The 22,185-nt window shown below is 28.0% G+C and overlaps 2 protein-coding genes across 2 annotated transcripts; one reads left to right on the top strand and one right to left on the bottom strand.

The window, feature by feature from the left end:
* Positions 1–2,995: 2,995 nt before the first annotated feature.
* LOC148191472 (large ribosomal subunit protein mL43-like) lies at positions 2,996–5,420 on the top strand. Its single transcript, XM_088101631.1, has 4 exons — positions 2,996–3,145; positions 3,615–3,700; positions 4,514–4,620; positions 5,117–5,420. Exons 2-4 carry the CDS (start codon positions 3,621–3,623, stop codon positions 5,287–5,289), a joined length of 360 nt encoding a protein of 119 aa, XP_087957757.1. The 5' UTR covers positions 2,996–3,145; positions 3,615–3,620; the 3' UTR covers positions 5,290–5,420.
* A 1,971-nt stretch (positions 5,421–7,391) lies between these two features.
* LOC124832547 (GDSL lipase-like) lies at positions 7,392–9,324 on the bottom strand. Its single transcript, XM_088101397.1, has 5 exons — positions 9,066–9,324; positions 8,833–8,960; positions 8,108–8,341; positions 7,743–8,004; positions 7,392–7,627 (listed from the first exon to the last, which is right to left on the bottom strand). The coding sequence occupies exons 1-5, from the start codon at positions 9,322–9,324 to the stop codon at positions 7,392–7,394; spliced, it is 1,119 nt and encodes a 372-aa protein (XP_087957523.1).
* Positions 9,325–22,185: the final 12,861 nt, after the last annotated feature.

The raw sequence follows: 22,185 nt of genomic DNA, 5'->3' as shown, positions 1-22,185 counted from the left end.
CTTCAACTTGGGATGACTTTGTCCAGGTTTGAAATTACCCTAATTCAAGAAATACATTGCAATAATTGAGAAGGTGGAAAGACAAAAGAGGAAGTAACATGTCAAAACAAAACTTTTTATTGATTCTTTTGACATGATAATAATGGAGGAGTAGTGGATGATGCATTATTCTTGAAGAATTTGAGATGAGAGTGAAAGAGTAATATTATGAATTCAATTATTAGGACTTAGTACTATTCAATAGAAACAAAAGAGGATTCAATTCAACCTCATCATTCATCCATCACCACATACATACTTTTCAACTACCATCAAACCCTACAAATTATGTATCATTTGGGCTACCATAAATTCAAAGTCATGTCTTTACTATACTTAATATGGATACCAACAAATAGAAAATAGAAGTTGCTTTTGCATCTTATCCCTATTCATAGATAGCCAAAACCCTAGCTATGCACTTCCTTTCTATACCAACAAATTAGTACTTTGTTTTTTCAAGGAATTTCTTGCATTAGGGTAGAATACTCAGTCCACCGTTGATTATTCCCTTTCTTGTTTTAAATTATTAGTCGAAATCGTTTTGCCCAATTTTATGGTATATCACAAAGAACTTGCAAATCAATGCTCATTAAATCCATTAGAAAAACTCCTTCATTTAGGGTGTTTGGTTTTCTATTCAAAGCTATGAAATGAACTTACAATATGAAACTATGACACTCTTAAATTAGGTTAACCATGTTTTGGATTGTATATTATTTTTGTAAATTGTGATTACTCTATTATATATATAGAGAGAATATTAACAGAGATTATTTTTATTTTATTTCTTTTTCTACACATATTAATGTTTATATATGTTTATGTATATTATAAGTTTTGTACAAGGCTTTTAATCGGTATACTTGATAGTTTAATTTTTTGAAGTGTTACCATACAGTAAATTAAACCAAACACAGTATATTTCTATTGAAGTGTCGTAAAAAAAGTTTGCTATGATATTATAATTAACTTTATTATTTTTTATTTTTTCTTCTTAATTGGCATTTTAACTTTCCACCTTTATAGATTTTGTAATAATTTGAAATCTTAAATTTGTTGAAGCAAATCCAACCACTGCATACAAGTAAGTGGTCTCATATAAATAGCCACAAACATTAGTGAACAGTTTTTAACATTTTATGAGTTAGCCGCCGACCTTTTGTTTTTTTGTTTTTTTTAGGAAAATAATAAGTTAATATATATTTTTTTATAACATATTGATATTTTGATAATTAATATACTCATTATTTTTTCATTGAGTTTAAAATATGTTAACATAATAATAAATTAATGAAAAAATAACACACATACTTTATTAAAATATTGTAAAAAAGTTAGTATCAAAATATATCTTTTATTTTATTTGTTGTTGTCTTATTAGTTTTCAAGTTTTTAAATTAAAAATTGAACTATGAATCTGAGTTTTATATCACAAAAATAAAATAGTTAATCACTTTATAATTAAGAATATATAAATTGATTATTTTAAAATTTTAAATTAAAAATAATGTCAATATTTTATATAGATTAGCCTAGTGAGATGAAGTGATAAGTAGTATTTAAGCAATCGAGAAGAAAAGTTTTCTTTTTCTTATTTGGGGACTTCCTTCAAATTATCTTTGTTCTGTTAGTTGTAATTTATAGTTGAACAAGCTTCTATATTCATTTATGGTTGAGTGTATTAATTTTTTTATTTATTATATTTAAGAGCAGTGATTACATGAAGATGGACCCCTCCATATATGTGTGGTCCTGATTATTAGATATATGATTGAAAATTATAAAAAAAAAACTGTTGTGAGGATACGTGTATATATAAATAGATGGAGAAAGGGACTTGTGCAATGTGCTCCACGTGGAGTGTTTTTTTGTGATGCTTATGATTTTCTTCTTATGTTCTTTATGCTTATAAGTTACAAAGACAACCCTTTATGGGACAAACTATTATTTTATTCTTTTGGCCATCACAATTTTATTGTAAGACTAGTAGATATGGTAGGAACATATATATAATTAATTTTAAATTTTTTTTATCATACTAAAATAATTATAAATCTAACTTATTTTTGTAAAATTTATTATATATATATATATATATATATATAATTTGATCTTACTTTTAATTGATAAAAATTTATAATATTATATATAATTCTAATAATGATAATGAAACATAAATCTATCTCAATTTAAAAAATTGACTTAAAGATTGTTTTTTTTCTTATTTATTATAATTTCGTATTGTTTATAATCTATCTCTAACCATAATGATTTCATTTTTATACAAAAAGTCAAAACCTCTTTATATTACTTAATTACACATTACATTGTTTACAATAAACACAACTCAATAGCTCTATATTTGATAAAATATATTTAGTCTCTTTTCAAGGTTTAATTTAGTACTTTTAACTTTTTCTAATTCATTTTTCGGTCTCTTTAATTTTAAAATACATAAGCCTTTCCCATTTAAGTATTGTTTAAATTATTTTTCATATTTATAAAACTTTAACTATAATTTTTTGGTTTTACTAAATCAAAAATATTTTTTACAATAATTATACTTAAAAATTCTAATTCTAATTAATAAACATAGGACTAATATATTTAAAAATTTATTTTTCACAATAGTTATACTTAAAACTTTTTTTCCATTGTAATTATACTTAAAAATTAAATTTTCACAATAAACTAATTTCTAATAATACTTAAAATTAATATTTAATAAAAAAATTAATTTTGGAAAATTAAAAATTGATTAAATTGACATATTTTTAAAAAAAGTTCTAGGATTAGTTTATTAATTTAAAATTATAATAACCAAAACTAAATTTGTCTATGAATACACGCATAATTCTACCTACACTAAAATTGTATTTTTTTTTTCCTTTCCAGGATATTAAACGGACACAATTAGTTAACTAAATGGATGGAAATGAAAAAAAATTAAAAACAGAAACATTCCAGTCAAGGAAAAATTACCTAGACGGCAGCGTTTTGGAGCCGGGGAAAGTAAAGAAAAACCCTTGTCACATTGCTGAAGCAGAGAAAGGAACAGAGCTCCCAAGAATTTGTCGCTACTTCTGAAGTGTGTTGTGCGCAGGTGAGTGAATATGCATATTTGATTATTTATTTGATTTAAGGGATGCATCTATGGAATTGAACTCTTTGTTGAACTCGGTTGATATCTGTGAAGAATATTCGAGTGTTGTAGTGAAAATCAGTTTCTGAATGCTGATTTTTCCTAATTCTTTGCTGCTTGTTGTATCGCTTGTTCAATTGTGTAGTCAATTTTGGAATTTTAACTATGCTGTATGCGTGCATGCGCGCGTTGGGTTTAAACATTGATTCCCTGTAGTGCAGTTCATTCTACTGCACACTGGTGAAACTATTTGTTCTTGCTATTTATTTTTCTAAAGGCCCATGTTTGCAAAATTGCAGCTAATTTTCCTTCATTTCGTTGTTATACACTGGCACTCCCAGCAGATTGCTATTTCTGTGTGTGTAGTTTTTGTTTCAGTCCACTCATTCACGTCATATTTCTCAGAAGCCTTTTTGTCAACCCTTTTTAGGTTCATATGGCTTTGCGAGGGGTTTGGCAACTTCACAAACTGATTGTTAGTTACTGCAACTGGGGTGGAAGTAGCAGAGGTATAAGGTACAAACAATTTTGTCATATCTTCAATTCTTGTGTATCTTATATTCATATTTATGTTCTTGGCGACAGTGAACTACTGGATTTCTGCCTATATTTGTAAAATTGCATTTAATCTCTGAGATGATGTTTCTATGTTTTGAAGGGATGGAGTGGAATAGTTCATAAATGACATGTGATTTTTTGTTACTAGATGGATATTTGAAATTCCTCTCAGGACTTTGCAACTGAAATCTGTTGCTGGCTCGCATAATTTGCTTGTAAATTTCTAATAATAATAATGAGGTTCAAATCAGGCTTGTATTCTTTGGAATAGACGTCCTATCTTATTTGGTTATGTTTTTCCTACTGCAGACTTAATCTTTGTTCTTTGATGTTTGCTTGTGGTAAAGTTTAAGGGTTTGCATTCTTTCATTCTGCTTGTTTGAGTCTAAAACCCTACATACATGATAGTTTTAACTGAACTTTATATTTGGCATCAACATTCTATGTTGCGAGGGATAATTTTATGAATTACAATCAACAAGTTATTCTTGCTTGTTTGGTGATTGTACAAATATCTTAGTCTTACTATTTTTTGTTTTGTCACATTGGCTGTGATTACTGACTTCATGCTACTAATATCCTTTTAACAATTAAATTAGAAAAAAGTTCAAATCTACTCTACTTCTTGATAACCATATTTCTCCGTCTTATCTCCTTTGCACTATTACTGAAATTTTATTGGAACTAGAATGATATTAACGAGTATAATTTTCATGTTTTCATACTGCTTTGAATAGTGGATTCTCAATTTAGTTTTAAATATTTGAGTAGGGCATTTATGGAGTCTCAGTTGCCCATATTTAAAGAGAAGAATCCTCAATTAGAGGTGGTCACTGAGCTCATCCGCGGTCAGCATCCTCATCTGAAGGGTTTTTACAGTAAGTTTGTTGTGCTTACCTGTGACTGTGTAACTACTTTCTTTTCCATAGGTTTATTGATAATTCTCTAATGCAATTTGTATGGGATATTGAATATTGGGACTGTATAAAGGCAATAAGAAATTTATGCTCAAATTTGCGAAGATGAGATTGTTACACTGTATGAGTGGATACACAAGACAATATGGGATAAAAATGTACTAGAGAAAAAAGTTGGAGCAGCACCTATATTGGAAAAAATGTTATAGTCTTGCCTTATGTAGTTTGGCATATGGGAAATAAGGAAATTGGATTAGATGGAAGGTTGTTCAATATTTAGAGATTGATAAAATCCAACAAAAGACTATAGGGGCAACATTTAAAAGAATTTATATTAAATGGTTTATCATTTGCTATGATTCATTAGGATGTAATGGTTCGGTTGTTCCATGTAGCCTACTCCACCAAGTTGGAAAATGCTTTTGTTTGTGATTGGTGATTCTCTAATGAAATGCAGAGAACAAAAACCAGCGAGTGATATGTGTGAAGAATATGGATCCAGAAGACATACTTTTGCATGCAACCAGATTAAGGAATGCATTGGGCAGAAAGGTAGTGAAATTGAGGTCAAGAGATGTAACCAAACACCCTAGTGTGCAAGGTACGTGGACAACTGCTGTGAAATATTAAGAACTAGGTATATGAGAAAGTTACCCTTGGTGTATTTGACAAGATTTTCCTTCTCTTCCGGTGACTTAGTCAGTTTGTGAACTGGTGAGAGTAAGTTCTAATTTTATCTATCTGGCGCCATTTCCAGTCAATAGTTCATATACCTTTTTTGTGGTTATGTTGTTTGCTTCCCCGTGTTGAGATTAGCGAGATAGAAAAAAGCATGACAAAAGTGATTTTTTGTTCCCTATAAAGCTCTGCTATGTTTTAGTAGAGGGAATGTTGCAATAGGCTATTAGGCCAAATGATGGAATGTTTACTTTTTAAAAAGACCACTTTTGGATACAAGATTTTCACGTTGGCAGCAGTGAGTAACTATAACAAATAAATGCTAAATAAATAAATCTTCTGGTAATTGAAACTTTGTAGCTGATTCTTGTCTTTTAAGTGCGTTTGTATCAACTGATTGGAAATTTGATTTTGAATCGTCTTAATTTTGTATAATGAATTTTAGTTTAAATTGAAAGAATATTGTCTTTAATTGAAAAGTGATTCTACAAAGTGAACAACTTATTTCCCCAAGCCCCAACCAAATCAAAACTTACTTTTGGACCTGTGAATAGTATATGCAGCACACGTGTGTTTGAGGTGAAATAATTTATATTTAGATATTTTTTTGTTGAAAAGAGATTTAAGTTATAATGTTATTTGGCGTAAAATTCCCGAAATTAATCCAAAACCAAATAAAAACCTGTTTGTCCATGTGTTTGTACGTTCCCTTTAAAATCTTTTATGAAGATGGATGAAGTGAACGGAGAAAATGCCTCGGGGTTTCATTTGTAAAAACAGGAATGGAACTTAATAGAAAAAGATGGACCATTCCATTGTTTAATGCTATTTTTTTAAAATCAAACTTAGATGCATAAGATGGAACAAAGTTTTAATTATAAATTATGTTTAAAATTAATGATAATGTAAAAATTAAAGTTATAACTCTTTTCGTTGTTGTAATTTTCTTAAAACAACAGAATAATATTTTTGTTTCAATAAGAGCACCAGCCCCAGCTGATACAAAATTTGTTAGCCAGCTTGCAAGTGTTTTTGTTATTCATATATATATATATTGGAAGTGGGAAAAAATACAAAAAATAAAATAAAATATTGGTTTCATGCCCAAAAGTTGATATTGGAGTTTAGAATGACTTTGAATCAAGGCAACTTTATAATTATATTTCGTTCAACTTTCTAATTTAATTTAAAAATGAAAACATTTACATAAATTATTTAATTTAAAATTAGTTTTCTAAAAGTTAGACTCAATTCATTTTACGAGTTTTAACTAAATCACAGTAAATTTTCTTTAAAGAAACTGAATCATATAAATTCGCAAACAACTACATGTCTCATGAATGCGTGTTTGAAAATTGATCACAGTCGTGTTTTCTTTATCATATCAAAGAGAACCAAGCTTGTTTCACAGATTAAAAGTAGGTTTAATTGCTTCCTTTGTCCCCAGTTTGGTTGAATTGTGTCAAATTTATCCTCATTTTTTAAAAAGTTTCATTGTCATCCTCACGTGGTGTAAAAGTTTCATTGTCGTCCTCACGTGGTGTAAAAGTGTCAATTGAATCCAAACATAGAAAAAATTTGTGTCAAAGTAGTCATTTTTCCTATATATCTGTGTCTTCCTTTCATACAATCAAGTACAGATATTCATTTTACCTTATCCAATTTAAGGCTTTTCATAGCTCCAGAGAAGTGACATATGAAAGGAAGACACAGAGATATAGGAAAAATGACTACTTTGACACAAATTTTTTCTATGTTTGGATTCAATTAACACTTTTATACCACGTGAGGACGACAATGAAACTTTTTTAAAAATGAGGATGAATTTGACACAATTCAACCAAACTGGGGACAAAGGAAGCAATTAAACCTTAAAAGTACATTCAGAAATGTTATTCCTTATTACATTCTTAGCTCTAATTGATTATTAAAAGAGTTGTAACTTTTACTTTTACCATACTATTACAATAACCATATATCTATTCAATCATGCTACATTCAGCAATGATTTTTGTTTTATTCTGCAAAGGACTAAATTTACGTATAATTATTTATTAAAAGTTGAACAACTGCTTCAGATTGTAAGACTCAATCACATCTCTGTTACCATTCCACATTAGCTGAGCGAAATGTTCAGCAGCTTTCTCAGATGGATGAAGAGAATCAAAGAACACATTCTCACCAGGATCACTGCATAATTCAAATTCTTCGATACCCCTTTTCCCTCCACAACTATAATCTCCTCTGTAGGGTCCACCTCCACAACAAGCCACACTCCCCTCTCTGAAACCTTACCAACAAAAAAAATGGAGACAATGGTTACATTGCAATAAATACGAAGCTTTTCGCTTCTTGTTTTTTGACAAAAACTGTGATATATATACAAATTAAGGGCATTTATATACCATATTTTGAAGGGTACTTGACCAATTCCAGAATTGCATCATAGAAGTTAAAAATTGAGTATTTGAATCCGCTTAGTTGTTTTTCTAGGTTTTGAAAAGATCTGGAAAGAACAATATTGTGTAGTCTTGCAAGAGCAGAAGGTTGTGCTTGAAGACATGCTTCTATAGTTGTTCCATTCACGAATGTCCTTAGTAACGGAGCACAACTCAGAGGAGGAACATTTAGAAACGCAAATTTTCTTCCACCTTCATTGTAAATTCCCTACATAAAATATCATTTCTTAAAATTAGAAACATATGAGAACGAAGAATAATTGAGAGAGAGAAATGTTAGTGCAATTGTTCGGACAAAGATTAAAATCTACTTTGATAACTGTTGTAATGTTGCCAATGACGAAATCTACAAATTTTTCTGGAGAGTATGGAAGAGTGACATTCATGGGGTTTTTAATGAAAGGGGATGCATAGTCATTGGATGCAATGGAAAAAAGATAAACAGCTGTGGACAACAATCTCTTGGCTTTGTGTTCTCCAAATTGCTGCCTCAATTGCTTGCTAACTCTCGTAAAGTACAATCCTTGAGTTCTCAGGTTAATCACCTGTAACATCCAATAAATTGAAATGCATTATAAGAAACATACACAAGTAAAGTATATCACTTTATCATTTTTCTACTAAGTTAAACATGTTTTTAATCCTTAAACTTACATGTGTGATTAGAATTAGTTTTTGCACTAGAATTTGATACATTTTGATCTCAAATTTAAAAAATGAATTAATATAGTTCTCTTATCTTTATTAATTTTTTTGAGCTTGTTAAACAGTATTTTAGAGTGACATTTGAATCAGAATATGTTAAAATGGAGTAAACAATTCAAAAGTCATCCTAACACGTTTGACATGTCAACAAAATTTAACAGAGTTGAATTAAAAAGATTATATTTCTTAATTTTTAAAACTTAGAGATCAAAATGTATTTTTAAACATGAATAACTTTCAATTTTAAGTCCAAGTTGAGGGACATATTTAACATTTTTTATGACAGTATAACACTTTAATAGAGAATTTCAGAAATCAGGGAAAGGAATACCAATCCTGGATTAGTTTCAGGCAAAGCTCCAGCTCCAGCAGATGCAAAGTTGACTCCATTAGTATATGAATTAAGCCGTCTAGGGTCTAAGAATAACCGAGGAATATGTGAAAACTCTGCATAGTCAGCTGCAAACATATGCATGGATCAGCAAATTAAGATAAAAAAGTTAACCTAAGAGCTTCACTTCGTCTGATCAAACAAAACAAAATAACATGAGTAAGAAAGGATACCAATAAAATCTGTGATCAAACGTCCATCAGACAGTCTTCCAGTGGGATACTTGAAGAAAGTTTGTCCATATGGGGGAAAGTTGCCTTGCAAATTTGGGGAGGTGGGAATGTAGTTATTGTTTCCAGAATCATATAGAGAGTCTCCAAATATGAACATGGGTTGATCATTTTCTGATGGACATGTGCTCTTTTCAGAATGAGAGTGATGAATGTTCAGAATAAAGAGAACGAACACAACAAACACTCTCAAGGTTGCCATGTAATTAATTTACTCTTCCTATAAATGGATGGATGCAAATTAGGTGTTGTGTTGAACTTATATATATACTGTATTATATAGAATGGTTGATTAAGTTTATACATTTTTCATTTAGTTCTTATTAAAAAACATTGTTTTATTGAATATTTAGAATTTTATTATTATTTTCTGTTAGTGGGAAAGTATGATTTTTAATTTCATCTTCTCGTCAATTTCATCAATTAATGGGATAGCGTGATAGAATGTATGACAAGTTATATTCATCGAGTTTTGGAGTCTATTTTACTAAATATTATCAGTAATTAAACTTCAAAACAACTATATGTAAATTCTATTTAACTGACAAATTTTTCTTTGGTAGTAAATTATATTTTATTAAAAGATTATTATTTTTTTTCAGTAAATTTTATTTTATTGTCAATTTTTTTCTATCAGTAAATTCCATTTTCTTGTAGTATGGTATTTTCTTGAAAGAGATTAAAAAGGAAATGATCAAGTTGATCAATGAGTTAAAGTTGAGGAAACAAAAGTAATGACTATTGACGACAAAAAAAATTAACAATAAAATACTTTTCAATATTTAATAAAATGAAATTTTTTAATCGAGATTCCATTAAATTTCATTACAAAAGAATTGATTTACTTATGATTAAAATTTGTTAGTAAATTAAATTACCAAAAATTTATCAACAATGAAAAACTGGTTAGTTAAACTTTTATCAATAAATTTTACAACAAAATTTATGTTTTATTAGTAATTATTGACGAAAACATCCATCGAATAAAATTTGTTACTAATTATCAACGAAAAAAATTGTCAGTAATCTCATGCATGCACACTTCTAATACATCAATCACAGTTTCATCAATCATTCCTTTCAATTTTGTTAACTTTCATCAATCAATTCCCAAACCACTTTCAACATTCAATTACACTCACTTACCACTATAAATAACTCATTCACTATCACGATTTTCTAACATGACAACCATCACAACATCAATCATCACTAGAGGACACCAAATAGATATTGGGGTTTTCAAATGAAGGAGAAATGTGATTGGAAAAAGAGTGGTTCTAACAATACTAGCGATTTCCTTTCGAACATCCACCGACGACGTGGTGTGTTGGTGAAGGATCAACAATGGTGGATCTAACTAACGATTGTCGATGCTGACATCGACCATGACAACGACAACGACAAGTTATGTCTATGTAGACGATGGTGTGCAAATCTCTCTAAAGATGGAAACACACTGATAAGATAAAGAGATATCCTTGCACGATGGATATGAAGAACTCAAAGAAGAAAGAGAGAAGAAGGAAATGTAGTCGTCGACACAATGCGACAATGGGTTATCAATGGTTTTGTAGTGGTCAATAACACTAATGGAGGCTCATGCACATGTGCTAATAACATCTATTATGTTGCGGTTTGTCCAATCTTGGAGATGTGGTGGCTTGTAGGTGTAGTAAAAGTCATTATGGGGATTAGTCTTGCAATAAGAAAGTTTTTTGAAAAAAAGGAAAAATCCTTCCATGGCTAGAAAAGAAGGAAGGAAGAGAAAAGATTAATCGACACTTCCAAGCAAAACTGTAAGTGTTGGGTAATGGATTTTGATGAAAAAAATTGATTTTTTTTATAATAAAAATTTTAAATTATTGATGAATTTTAAGATATATAATTATGATAAATATCTTCAACAAAAATAAAATTCATAAGTAATTAATTTTTTTTAATTTTTTTATAATTTCAAAACACATTGTAGTGTTTTAAAGACATTATAATGGAGTTTCTATCAAAATAAATTCATCTTATTAAGTATTCAAAATATATTCTTATTTTATTTTAAGTTTTTTGACATTTGATTATCATATTAATGGAATAATGTCAACATTATTTTTGTTTTTTCATCTCCAACTCAATTTGTTTTTTTTCACTCTATTCTCCTAAAATTTGTCGTTCAACTCATTTTTGAAAAAACATTGAATGATTAACAACGAGTTGGAAAAGACTAAAAGAAAAACTAGCAAGTCAATTATTAAGATATAAATGAAAAAAAATCACGTCATTTGTTAATGAAAAAAACGAAACAATAAGATAGTTAAATGAAAAAAAAAATATTGTGAGTAATTAATAGAATAAAATATTTTTAACATAGACTAAGTTAAAAATACTCAAATTTATGAGGTAATTAAAAGTTAATTAAACTTAAAAAAATTAATATGAATACTAGATAGACATAAATAATAAAATTTACTAAAATAACACAAATAAAAGGTAATGACTTAAAATGTGAGATAAATAACTAAAATATGATTTAGTAGAGTGATTGAACAAATTTAAAATAACTACGTGAATTAAATAGATCAAATTTTACAAAATTTTGTTGAACAAAATCAAATTGGTTTAGATTATTTCCTTTAATGAATACGTTCTAAAACTCAACTTAAAAGAAATTAAAGTTGTTTATTTATTTATAGCAACTAATGAATGAATACGTTCTAAAACTCAACTTAAAATAGATTAAAGTTGTTTATTTATTTATAGTAATTAAGGAATAATGAATACAGAATAAGTTCTTTAATATGTACTTTTTTTTAAAACTCGCTTTTATTTCGGATTGTTATATTTCAAATATATATATATATATATATATATATATATATATATAGTTTTTTTTTACGAACATAAAATTTTTAAATTTTTAATTTTAACATAGTGATAATTTTTAATTGTCTTTGACTTAGGTTTAGATAATTAGGTACTGAACTCCATATTTGATTAGGTAACAAATTAAAACATTTTTTATTTAAAAGGTGAAGTCAACATTTTAAAACTATTAAAAGCAGTTGTGCAGTTATGAAATTTAACAATTAATATTGTTGTATATTAAAGAAATAAAATTGATATATTTTGTTGGATGGTATCAAAATACTCAATGAAATAATTATAAAAATAAACAGTTAAATTATGAGATAAATAACTCAGTTTCAATTAGTAAATTATATAAGTAACTGAAACTAAGTGAATTAAATAGAATATTTGTAATATTCACTTTTTACAAAATTTCGTTGATCAAAATCAGATTGGTTTAACAATTTCCTTTAGGAATACATTCTGAAACCTAAATTAAATTTAGAAGAAATTCAAGTATAATTTTTAACTATGGACAATTAAGAAATAATGTATACAGAAGAGTTTGTTTTGTGTTTACTTTTTTTAAAAACTCTTTTTTATTTTGGATTGTTATATTTAGAATTTAAATATATATATATATATATATATATATATATATATATATATATATATATATATATATATATATAAAGTGTAATAGTTATACTTTGACAATGTTACAACATATATACACATATTTAAATTAATTCATTTTAACATACTAATGATAGCTTTTAATTGTCTTTAACCTAAGTTAAACAATTAGGTACAAAACTCGATATTTTAGTAGATAACAATTAAAAGAAATTTTGAAATAAAGAAAAAGATTAAGTCAATATTTTAAACTATTTAAAGCAATTAATACTTTCTTTTAAGAAAACTTACAGGGCCATTTGAAATCCATCGCATTTAATTAATGTATTGATTCACATTTTTCATTATTTAATTGGTAAATATTTAATAATTTACTTTTAGTATACATGTCTTTTTATCACTGATTTGTATAAATCATATTATTAATAACTTTAGTCATAATTACCGGAACATATATTAATCATCATTACATTCGTTGAATTATCGTCTGGCTTACATCCATTAACGGAAATATCAGCCATTACTTTTAAATATATTCCTCGATATAAACATCATCAATATATATATTTATACTATGGTGAATTTTGGACCAGTAAAAAGTTAACTAACTCATTTATTAATATAAATGATAAAAATATAAGACGAATAAAATCCCAAAAATTGTTAAACTAAAAATTACATGTATATTTTAAATATTGGTAAAAAAATATTGATATATATATATATATATATATATATATATATATATATATATATATATATATATATATATTCACTTGCTTTATTTCTATTAGTGAGTATTGTTTATTCAGATGAAAAGCGAAACAAATGGTATTTCTCGCACAAGTCTAAGTTTGTTTAACGAGAAGATAGTTTCTCAAAGTGGTTAATATGTCGTGAATGAAAGAAAATAAAAGTTGTTTTTCTTGGAGACATAAAGAAACAAAAGTTTTGGGCGAAGGAAATTTTGGGGGCATCAATACTTCAATTTTTTTCGTTTACGTTGTTAATTTCATCTAACTTGTATGTTCTAGATACATAAGAGCAGTTAAACTCACATTTTTTAAGATTAGATATAATGAATCAATACTTGATGTAGTTTTTCTTACGCAATATAATATTTTTTTATTCATATGTTCTATCTAGATTATTCATGTATATGTTAGAATATCATACAGTTTGAAAGTATCTAATAATTGGAAAATGATTTGGAACTTAGACATAGATAAAACACCCAAAAGGTTTGGTTCTAGGAATGTATTCAATATCTCTTGGTCGTTCTAGACATCTAAACTTAATTCAAATTGTATGTTAACTTGATTAAGGAATTAGTGATGTGATATATAGATTTAAAACTTACTACTAAGAAATTTGGACTAGTGTGCTTTTGATGTGAATTTTTAAAGTGAGATAGAGATATATTGTTTAAATTATTGCATTATTTTGGTTCATAAAATTCAATCTTGGTAAAACTTTTATCAAATCACGTTATAAATTTTATATTGTTCAAAATGAATATCTCTTGCCATAAATCAATCAATGACATTTATTATCGTTAGAATTAGTAAATAATCATAATTAGACAAACAAGCCTAAATCCTTGGAAAAAATGATATTTGAACTTTCATTTTACTACTTGTAACGATTTGGTATACAAAGCTTTGCACGTCCTAATTTTTGGATTGGGATTTGTTGTTATGATTTTGTGAATTGAAAATTTCTAGACTTCATTTTGGTTGAATAAAGACACTCCATTATTGACAATTTATATGTAAGAATAAATAAAGTGAGATTTGGCAATGGTAATGGAAATAAATGGTGACTATTGGTCATAACAAATCACTTTGACAGGATAAAATGAAGATCCTGACCCATTTTTAGACGTCAGCCTGGCTCGACTTGGGTGGACAAAAACAGGTGAAACTACCCATTTTGACACCTTACTTTTGGTTTCATTTTTTTGTTTTATTTTAATTGAGTTTCATTTCTTAAAAAATTGTTTAATTAGGTAGTTTCCATTAGATTAATACTATCATCGTTATAGATATGTTACGTATAAATAAGTATTTTTTTTGTTTTAATTTTTTCGATATGTATTTTAGTTTTTATTTACATGTCAAATCAGTATCATGTCACATGTTAATATTAGTGTTATAAATTTGTGTTATAATCACGTCATTATTCAATTTAATCTCATATTTATTTTTTATTCAATTTAATCCCAATTTTTTTAAAAGAAGTGATATCATTCATTTTCAAAATAGAACTAAATTTATTTTTTATAAATATTATATTAATATTTTTTATTAAATATTTTTAAAATTATTTTTAAACCAACTTTAATGATATTATTGAATTTCTTTTAAATAAATGATTTTTAATCATATAAAAATATGAACTAATAATATAATACTTCAAAATTCTTAATTTTTTTTAAATGAAACTTAAATTTATTTAATAAATTTAATAACATTTATAATCATTTACATATATTTTTATTAACTAAAATAAAATTTTATATATTTAGAGCCAAATTTATTTATTACAAGAAATAAATGAACCATATCCTAATTCTATTTTTTTAAATTTTAAAATATTTATGATTGTACTTTTTTAATTTCAGTATGCGTCACTAGTCCTGATTTAGAAAAATGTGTGTATAAAAATCTAGATAAAAAATTCTTTTATAGTTGGTTTAAAATTTTAATATAAATATTAATTTAAATAAAATAGCAATAATATATATATATATATATATATATATATATATATATATATATATATATATTTAAATTTCATATAAGGGAGATTATGTCACTTAAAATAACTTTTATAACACGTGATCGTTGAATATATGTGATATTAAATGATATTTTGAATATGTTAACAGTAATTACTAAGAATGTAATAGTGTAAATACTGGTTAGAGATCAAAGTCTGCTAGAACTTGTATTTATGATACAATAACTCTTTATTTATTTGATGTGACTTATAATAAATAAATGTTGACATTATTCATATATTTAATTGTATAATACATTTAATAAAAAAATGTTTTCTATTTTATTGTATATTACTCTTGTAATATACCTTTTATGAAAATTTATATATATTTTATGAAAATTTATATATAGATGGTTCGTGTGAGTATTTGTCCGTGTTCATGTATTTATGTTGTGTGTATTGTGTCAAATAATTATAAGAATAAATACATAAGGTGTTTAATTATATGTTGATGGTTAAAATCAAGGTTGGATAGAAAATTATTTAAATTTTATAAAATTTTCCTCTATTATAAATATATACATAAATTTTTAATTATATTTTTTAAATTTTTAATTGGATTTAAATTCTTAATAGTCATTTAAAATTGGAGTTAAACTATATATCATTAATTTATTTTCAATCTTTATTAATTTTGAGTTTTATTTTCTACAACTTGTACTGATTTGGGCCAAACTTTGGATGATACAGTCTAGAGGAGTCACATTTCTCCTTGCACCTCCCTAATTCTATCTTGCACTTTCATAAACTTGTGAAATGACTTATTTATCTTTATTTTCTTCTCTTTATCTCCTTTTCCTCCTCCATCATTCTCTATTACATGCTCTCTCCCCACTCCTTGTTATTCACATTGTCTTTCTACTTTTTTTAAATATATTTTTTATTTTATATTTCAAAATGCTCAATAAAAAAATATAAATATTATGCCTTTTATAATATAAAGTTTTGTACTTTAAATTGTATAATTCAAAATACAAATTTTGTATTCTGATACATTTCGAAATTTTTTTCTAATTGTGCATTATGGAAATCTAAATAAAAATTATAATGAAATTATGGAGGTACAGGGAGGGAGAAATGACCTCTATTTCTCAAACTATTAAAGCCCAAAGAGGACTGTTCTTAACCCAATAAAAACATGTGTGTTGCTTGTACTATGTTATTATGCTTATAACTATAATGTGCAATCCCATTTCATATATAAACTTTAGGTTTAAATCCTACTTTTCCTGTTTGGTTTTTTCAATGGTAGTTTTTGTTTTTCTTTATCAATTTTCAATTTTTAATTTTCTTTTATTAGTTAAATTTTTGTAACATTATTTAAATAATTAATAATATGTGAATATCACATGGATTTTTTTTTAATTAAGAAAATAGCAGTGTAATGTAAAAGTATTTGTGTCATGTGTTAAAGTATTACGTGTCATCTCTTATATTCAATTTAGTTTTAATTTTTGTTTATTTTATTTAATTTAGTCTTAATTTTTAAAATAAAATAATTTTGTCTTTTTAAATTTTGACTAAATTTAATTCTTATATAAAGTTATATTAATATTTTTATTAAAATTTACATTTTTATAAGTTAATATTTCTAGAGTTATTTCTAAACCAACTCTAATAATTATATTCTAATAATATAGTTAGAGTTTGTTTAAAATATAATAAAAATAAATTTAGAAATATTAAAAATCACATGGCAATATTAAATTTATTTTTTATTTTTAAATGGTTAAGTTGAAGTTTGGAAGAAGAAAAAAATTAGAACTGAATTGAATAAAATTAATGCAAATTACGATTAACATAACACTGTGATACTAATCTTGTAACACGGATGTTAACTATGTAACATAGATATTGTCACATGACATTATTAATATCACGATACGTATGTGGATAATATTTGATTTAAAATTAGAAAAATAAAAGATATAAAAAAATTATTAAAAATAGAAAAAAAATCATGAATTGATACTTGATATACAAGATTCATATACTATTAACTATTTAAACAACATTATAAAAAATGAATTAAATAAAAATTAACAAAAATTAAACTTGATTAAAAAAAATAAAATTAAGATCATATTAAAAAATTGAACAAAAACAACCATAAGAAGAAATTTCATGCGTAAACCTTATTAAACCTTATTACACCAAGCTTATATACATACACTTTGTTGACACAATGAAAATATAATACGATAAGAGTTTCGCAGGCACAGCTTCGTCTTCGTATTTAATTTTTCATCATATTTTTGCTTCATCTTTCACAGGCGCACAGTAAGAGTTTCGTCTTCCTCATTTTCTGATTTCACATTCTTTTTCTCTTTCTCTCTTTCGTAGATAGAGGCACAACTTATTCTTCTTCAATCTTAATAAAACTTTTATTTTCTAAATTACTCATTCAACTTTTCATATAATATATTATCATCATAATTCATTTACCACGTTACTAATCAATCAACATGGCTCAATAATACATTACTCAATCAATTAATAGTCTAACTTGCTCAATCCAACCGGTTCAAAAAATCTAACAATTTATATGACTTACTTTAACCAACTCAAATAATCCATCAGCTTTTCAAAAAGAATAAATTTTCTATGTAAAACTTGTCCCACTGACATACATATGAAACCACAACTTAATAATTCTCATAACTTAGACATATAACTGGTGTTGGGACCATTTTGATGCAGGACAAACAACCTATTGCTTACTACAACAAGGCTTTAAGCCTTAGGAATATGTCCAAGTCAGCGAATGAGAAAGAGTTGATGGTTGTAGCTTTATCCATCCAATTTTGGAGGCCATATTTTCTTTGGCAAAAATTTAAGGCTTTTTCTGATGAGAGAAGCCTCAAACAACTTTTGCAATAGCGTATCACAATGGGAAACAATAGGTTTGGGTGGCAAAATTATCGGGGTAGAACTTCGAAATAGTTTATAAGTTGGGTTATGAAAACAAAGGTGTTAATGACCTGTTTTGAAGTAAGGATGCTCTGGAGTTAAGAAAATTTGTCACTAAGCCAATCTGAATGGATTATCATGGATAATTGATGAGGTGCATAAGGATGGGAGTTGTTGGAGATCATTACAACACCAAAAGGGGGAAGAGTTGAGGGTAAGTATGCATGGTTCAGTTATCAACAAGGTGTATTGCAGTATAAAGGCATGTTAGTTATTTCGTCTCAATCAACTTGGATCCCCGAATTGTTGAAAGAGTTGCATGTGTCTCCCCAATCAGGACATGCTAGCTTATACCGGACCTATAAGAAGCCTACAATGAACTTATACTTGAAGGGAATAAAGGAGGATATCATGAAATTTGTTCAAGAATGTGACATATGTCAATGTCAGAAATATGTAATTGTTGTTCCAGGAGGATTGTTACAGTTGATGCCAATTCCGAAACAGGGAAGACATAAGCTTAGACTTTATTACAAGATTGCCAAAATCAAAGGGTTTTGATACTATATTGGTGGTGGTTGACAGACTTACAAAATATAGTCATTTCATTCCAGTAAAACATCCATATACTACTAAAAGTATTGCTGAGATTTTTATCAGAGAAGTAGTTGATAATGCTAATTCTTACCATTATCTAAGCATAATTTTAATAGCAAAATCAACTCTTCTTTAGCTTATTACTTGCTTAAATCCTCTCTTTTATTTAGTTTTAGTATTTATCTATATTTTGAGCTACATTGCGTAAATAATATTCTAATCCCTTGTTTTTTTATCTATTTCGATGTTAGGAAGATCCTCCATTACATTGAAGAGCCTCGGTGATCCAGGAAGTCATTGATTTAAAAGTCATTTTCGCTTAAGCAAGAATAATTTCGCTTAAGGAGAATGACTATCTTCTCCAAGAAGTTTATTCTCGCTTAAGCGAAAATAATTTAGCTTAAGCAAGAATTCGGACAGTATATATACTCACGAGGCAGAAAGAAAAAAGGGTCTTTGGTTCTTTGGAGGCGCGATTTCACGTCTGGAGCTCATGGAGGGCGCGAGGAGCTTGTGGGAACATCTCCTCCTCTTCCTTTGGGTCTCCTTCTTCTTCCATCTTCCATATTTGTAAGCTTTAGGGTTCTCCATGGAAATGGAGAACCAGATTCATCTTGTTAGGGTTATATGTAGCCTATGAACTCATGTGTAATGAATGATTGTTTCGTATTTATAAATGTCTTTTCTATCTATTACTAGTATTCTTGTTTCCGATCTTAAAGCTTGCATGTAATGGGGATGTTCATGACTTGATTTTGGGGTTTCATTGAGCCAGGGATGGGATATGAAATCTTGAACTGAAACAAGAGTCCTTGTGGGTCATTGAGCCAGGGATGAGATATGATTCACATGTTGTCTTAGATCCTAGTTCTTAATGCGGGTTTGCTTGTTAGATTGTTCAAGGGATTGGAGTTTGATAAGGAAAACCTAGGCTCTTTCACCTAAGGGATTAGGGCTAGAGTGTTTTAGTGGATTGACTTTAGTAAATTGATAGAGAGGAGATGAAATTGGTTATACACAAGAGTGCATTGGTGAAAACTAACCTTAACAATGTCATTTCATACCATTTCTAGTCTTTTCCATTTCCAAGTGCCTTCAATACCAAAGTCCAACCTTGTAATTACTTGTGAATTTATCTTTTTGCACATATTCTTAAATGATGAGTTGTTCTTGAGTCTAGATGAGTTGTTAATCGCACAATTTTATAGTATTACGAGTCTCTTGGAAAAACGATACCTGGTCTTATTACGGTTTATTACTTGAACGATTTGGTGCACTTGCCAAAGAGATTAACAGTGGTTTGTTGACATGGGGTACCTAAGTCAGTGGTAAGTGATAGAGACCTAACGTTTATAGGTGCATTTTGGAGACAATGTTTCACGCAGCAGGGAACCAAGTTAAGGATGATTTCAGCATCACCCATATAGGCAGATGGTCAAACAGAAGTGACCAATCAATGCTTGGAGACATACCTTCATTGTTTCATCACTGATCAACCGAAAGTCTAGATTCATTGGCTGTCGTGGGCAGAATTGTGGTTTAACACCACTTATCATGAATTTATAGGGACTACACACTTCGAGGAAGTTTATGGCAGGCCTCCTTCAAGAATTATTCCAGAGTTAAGAGGAGAGGCGAAAGTAGAGGCGATTAAACATGAACTAATTGACAAAGATGAAGTCATTTTTCAGTTGAAAGGACATTTGATGTGTTCCCAGGATCGTATGAAGACACAGACGAACAAACACCAACAAGAGAGAAGTTTTGAGATAGGGGACATGGTGTTTCTTAAACTGAAACCTCACAGACAACATTTTGTTATATCTCGCATCAGTCCTAAGCTTAGCGTAAGGTGCTAAGGACCTTTTAAAGTCATTGAAATGGTTGAAGAAATAACTTATCGGTTGTAGTTACCACCAAATTCGAAAATACACCCAGTTTCATGTTTCTTTGCTCAAGAAGGCTATTGGAGAGTATAAAACAGCAGAAGGACGGTCAACAGGGTTGGAAGAGGACAAATCAGATATGTTCCTACCTAGGATTGGAAGAGGGCCAATCAGATATGTTCCTTCTGTATTTGCCTTGATTTCAACAAAATAGAATCAATGATCCTTTTTGCATTCCTTTTTCTTCTTATTTCATTACTTATTCATGTTGTTTCCTATCATCAACATTCTATGTTGCGAGGGATAATTTTATGAATTACAATTAACAAGTTGTTCTTGCTTGTTTGGTTATTGTACAAATATCTTAGTCTTACCATTTTTGTTTTGCCACATTTGCTGTGATTACTGACTTCATGCTATTAATATCCTTTTAACAATTAAATTAGAAAAAAGTTCAAAATCAACTATACTTCTTGATAACCATATTTCTCCCTCTTATTTGTACTATTACTGAAATTTTATCGGAACTAGAAATGATATGAACAAGTATAATTTTCATGTTTTCCTACTACTTTGAATAGTGGATTGTCAATTTAGCTTTAAATATTTGAATAGGGCATTTATGGAATCTTAGTTTCCAATATTTAAAGAGAAGAATCCTCAATTAGAGGTGGTCGCTAAGCTCATCCTTGGTCATCATCCTCATCTAAAGGGTTTTTACAGTAAGTTTGTTGTCCTCACCTGTAACTGTGTAACTACTTTCATTTCATGGTTTTATTGACAATTCTCTAATGCAATTTGTATGGGATATTGAATGTTGGGACTGTATAAAGGTAATAAGAAATTTATGCTCAAATTTGCAAAGATGAGATTGTTACACTGTATGAGTGGATACACAAGACAATATGGGATAAAAATGTACTAGAGAAAAAAGTTGGAGCGGCACCTATGGTGAAAAAAATGTTATAGTCTGTTGGGTACAAACAAAGTCCCACATTGGATAAAATAAGAGATGGACATGAATTTATATACACATAAGATACCTCCATTGGTAAGAGGCCTTTTGGAGTGGTATCAAAACTAAATCCGTGAGGGCTTGACCCAAAGCGGGCAACATCTTACCAGTGTGAAGATCTATGTGTATGTGTGTGTTGACCCTCCTAACATAGTCTTACCTCGTGTAGTTTGACATATTAGAAATAAGGAAATTGGATTAGATGAAAGGTTCTTCAATATTTAGAGGTAGATAATAAAATACAACAAAAGACTATGGGGCAACCTTTAAATGAATTAATATTAAATGGTTTATCATTTGCTAGGATCGATGCAAACAACCACATGTCTCATGAATGCGTGTTTGAAAATGGATCACAGTTATGTTTTCTTTATCATATCAAAGAGAACCAAGC

This window comes from Vigna umbellata, chromosome 11 (genome assembly GCF_029865625.1).
Source record: "Vigna umbellata cultivar VRB3 chromosome 11, Vumbellata_1.0, whole genome shotgun sequence".
NCBI classification, from domain to species: domain Eukaryota; kingdom Viridiplantae; phylum Streptophyta; class Magnoliopsida; order Fabales; family Fabaceae; genus Vigna; species Vigna umbellata.
Note: the sequence above shows the minus strand (reverse complement) of the source record. Positions and strands in the feature narration are given on the sequence as shown.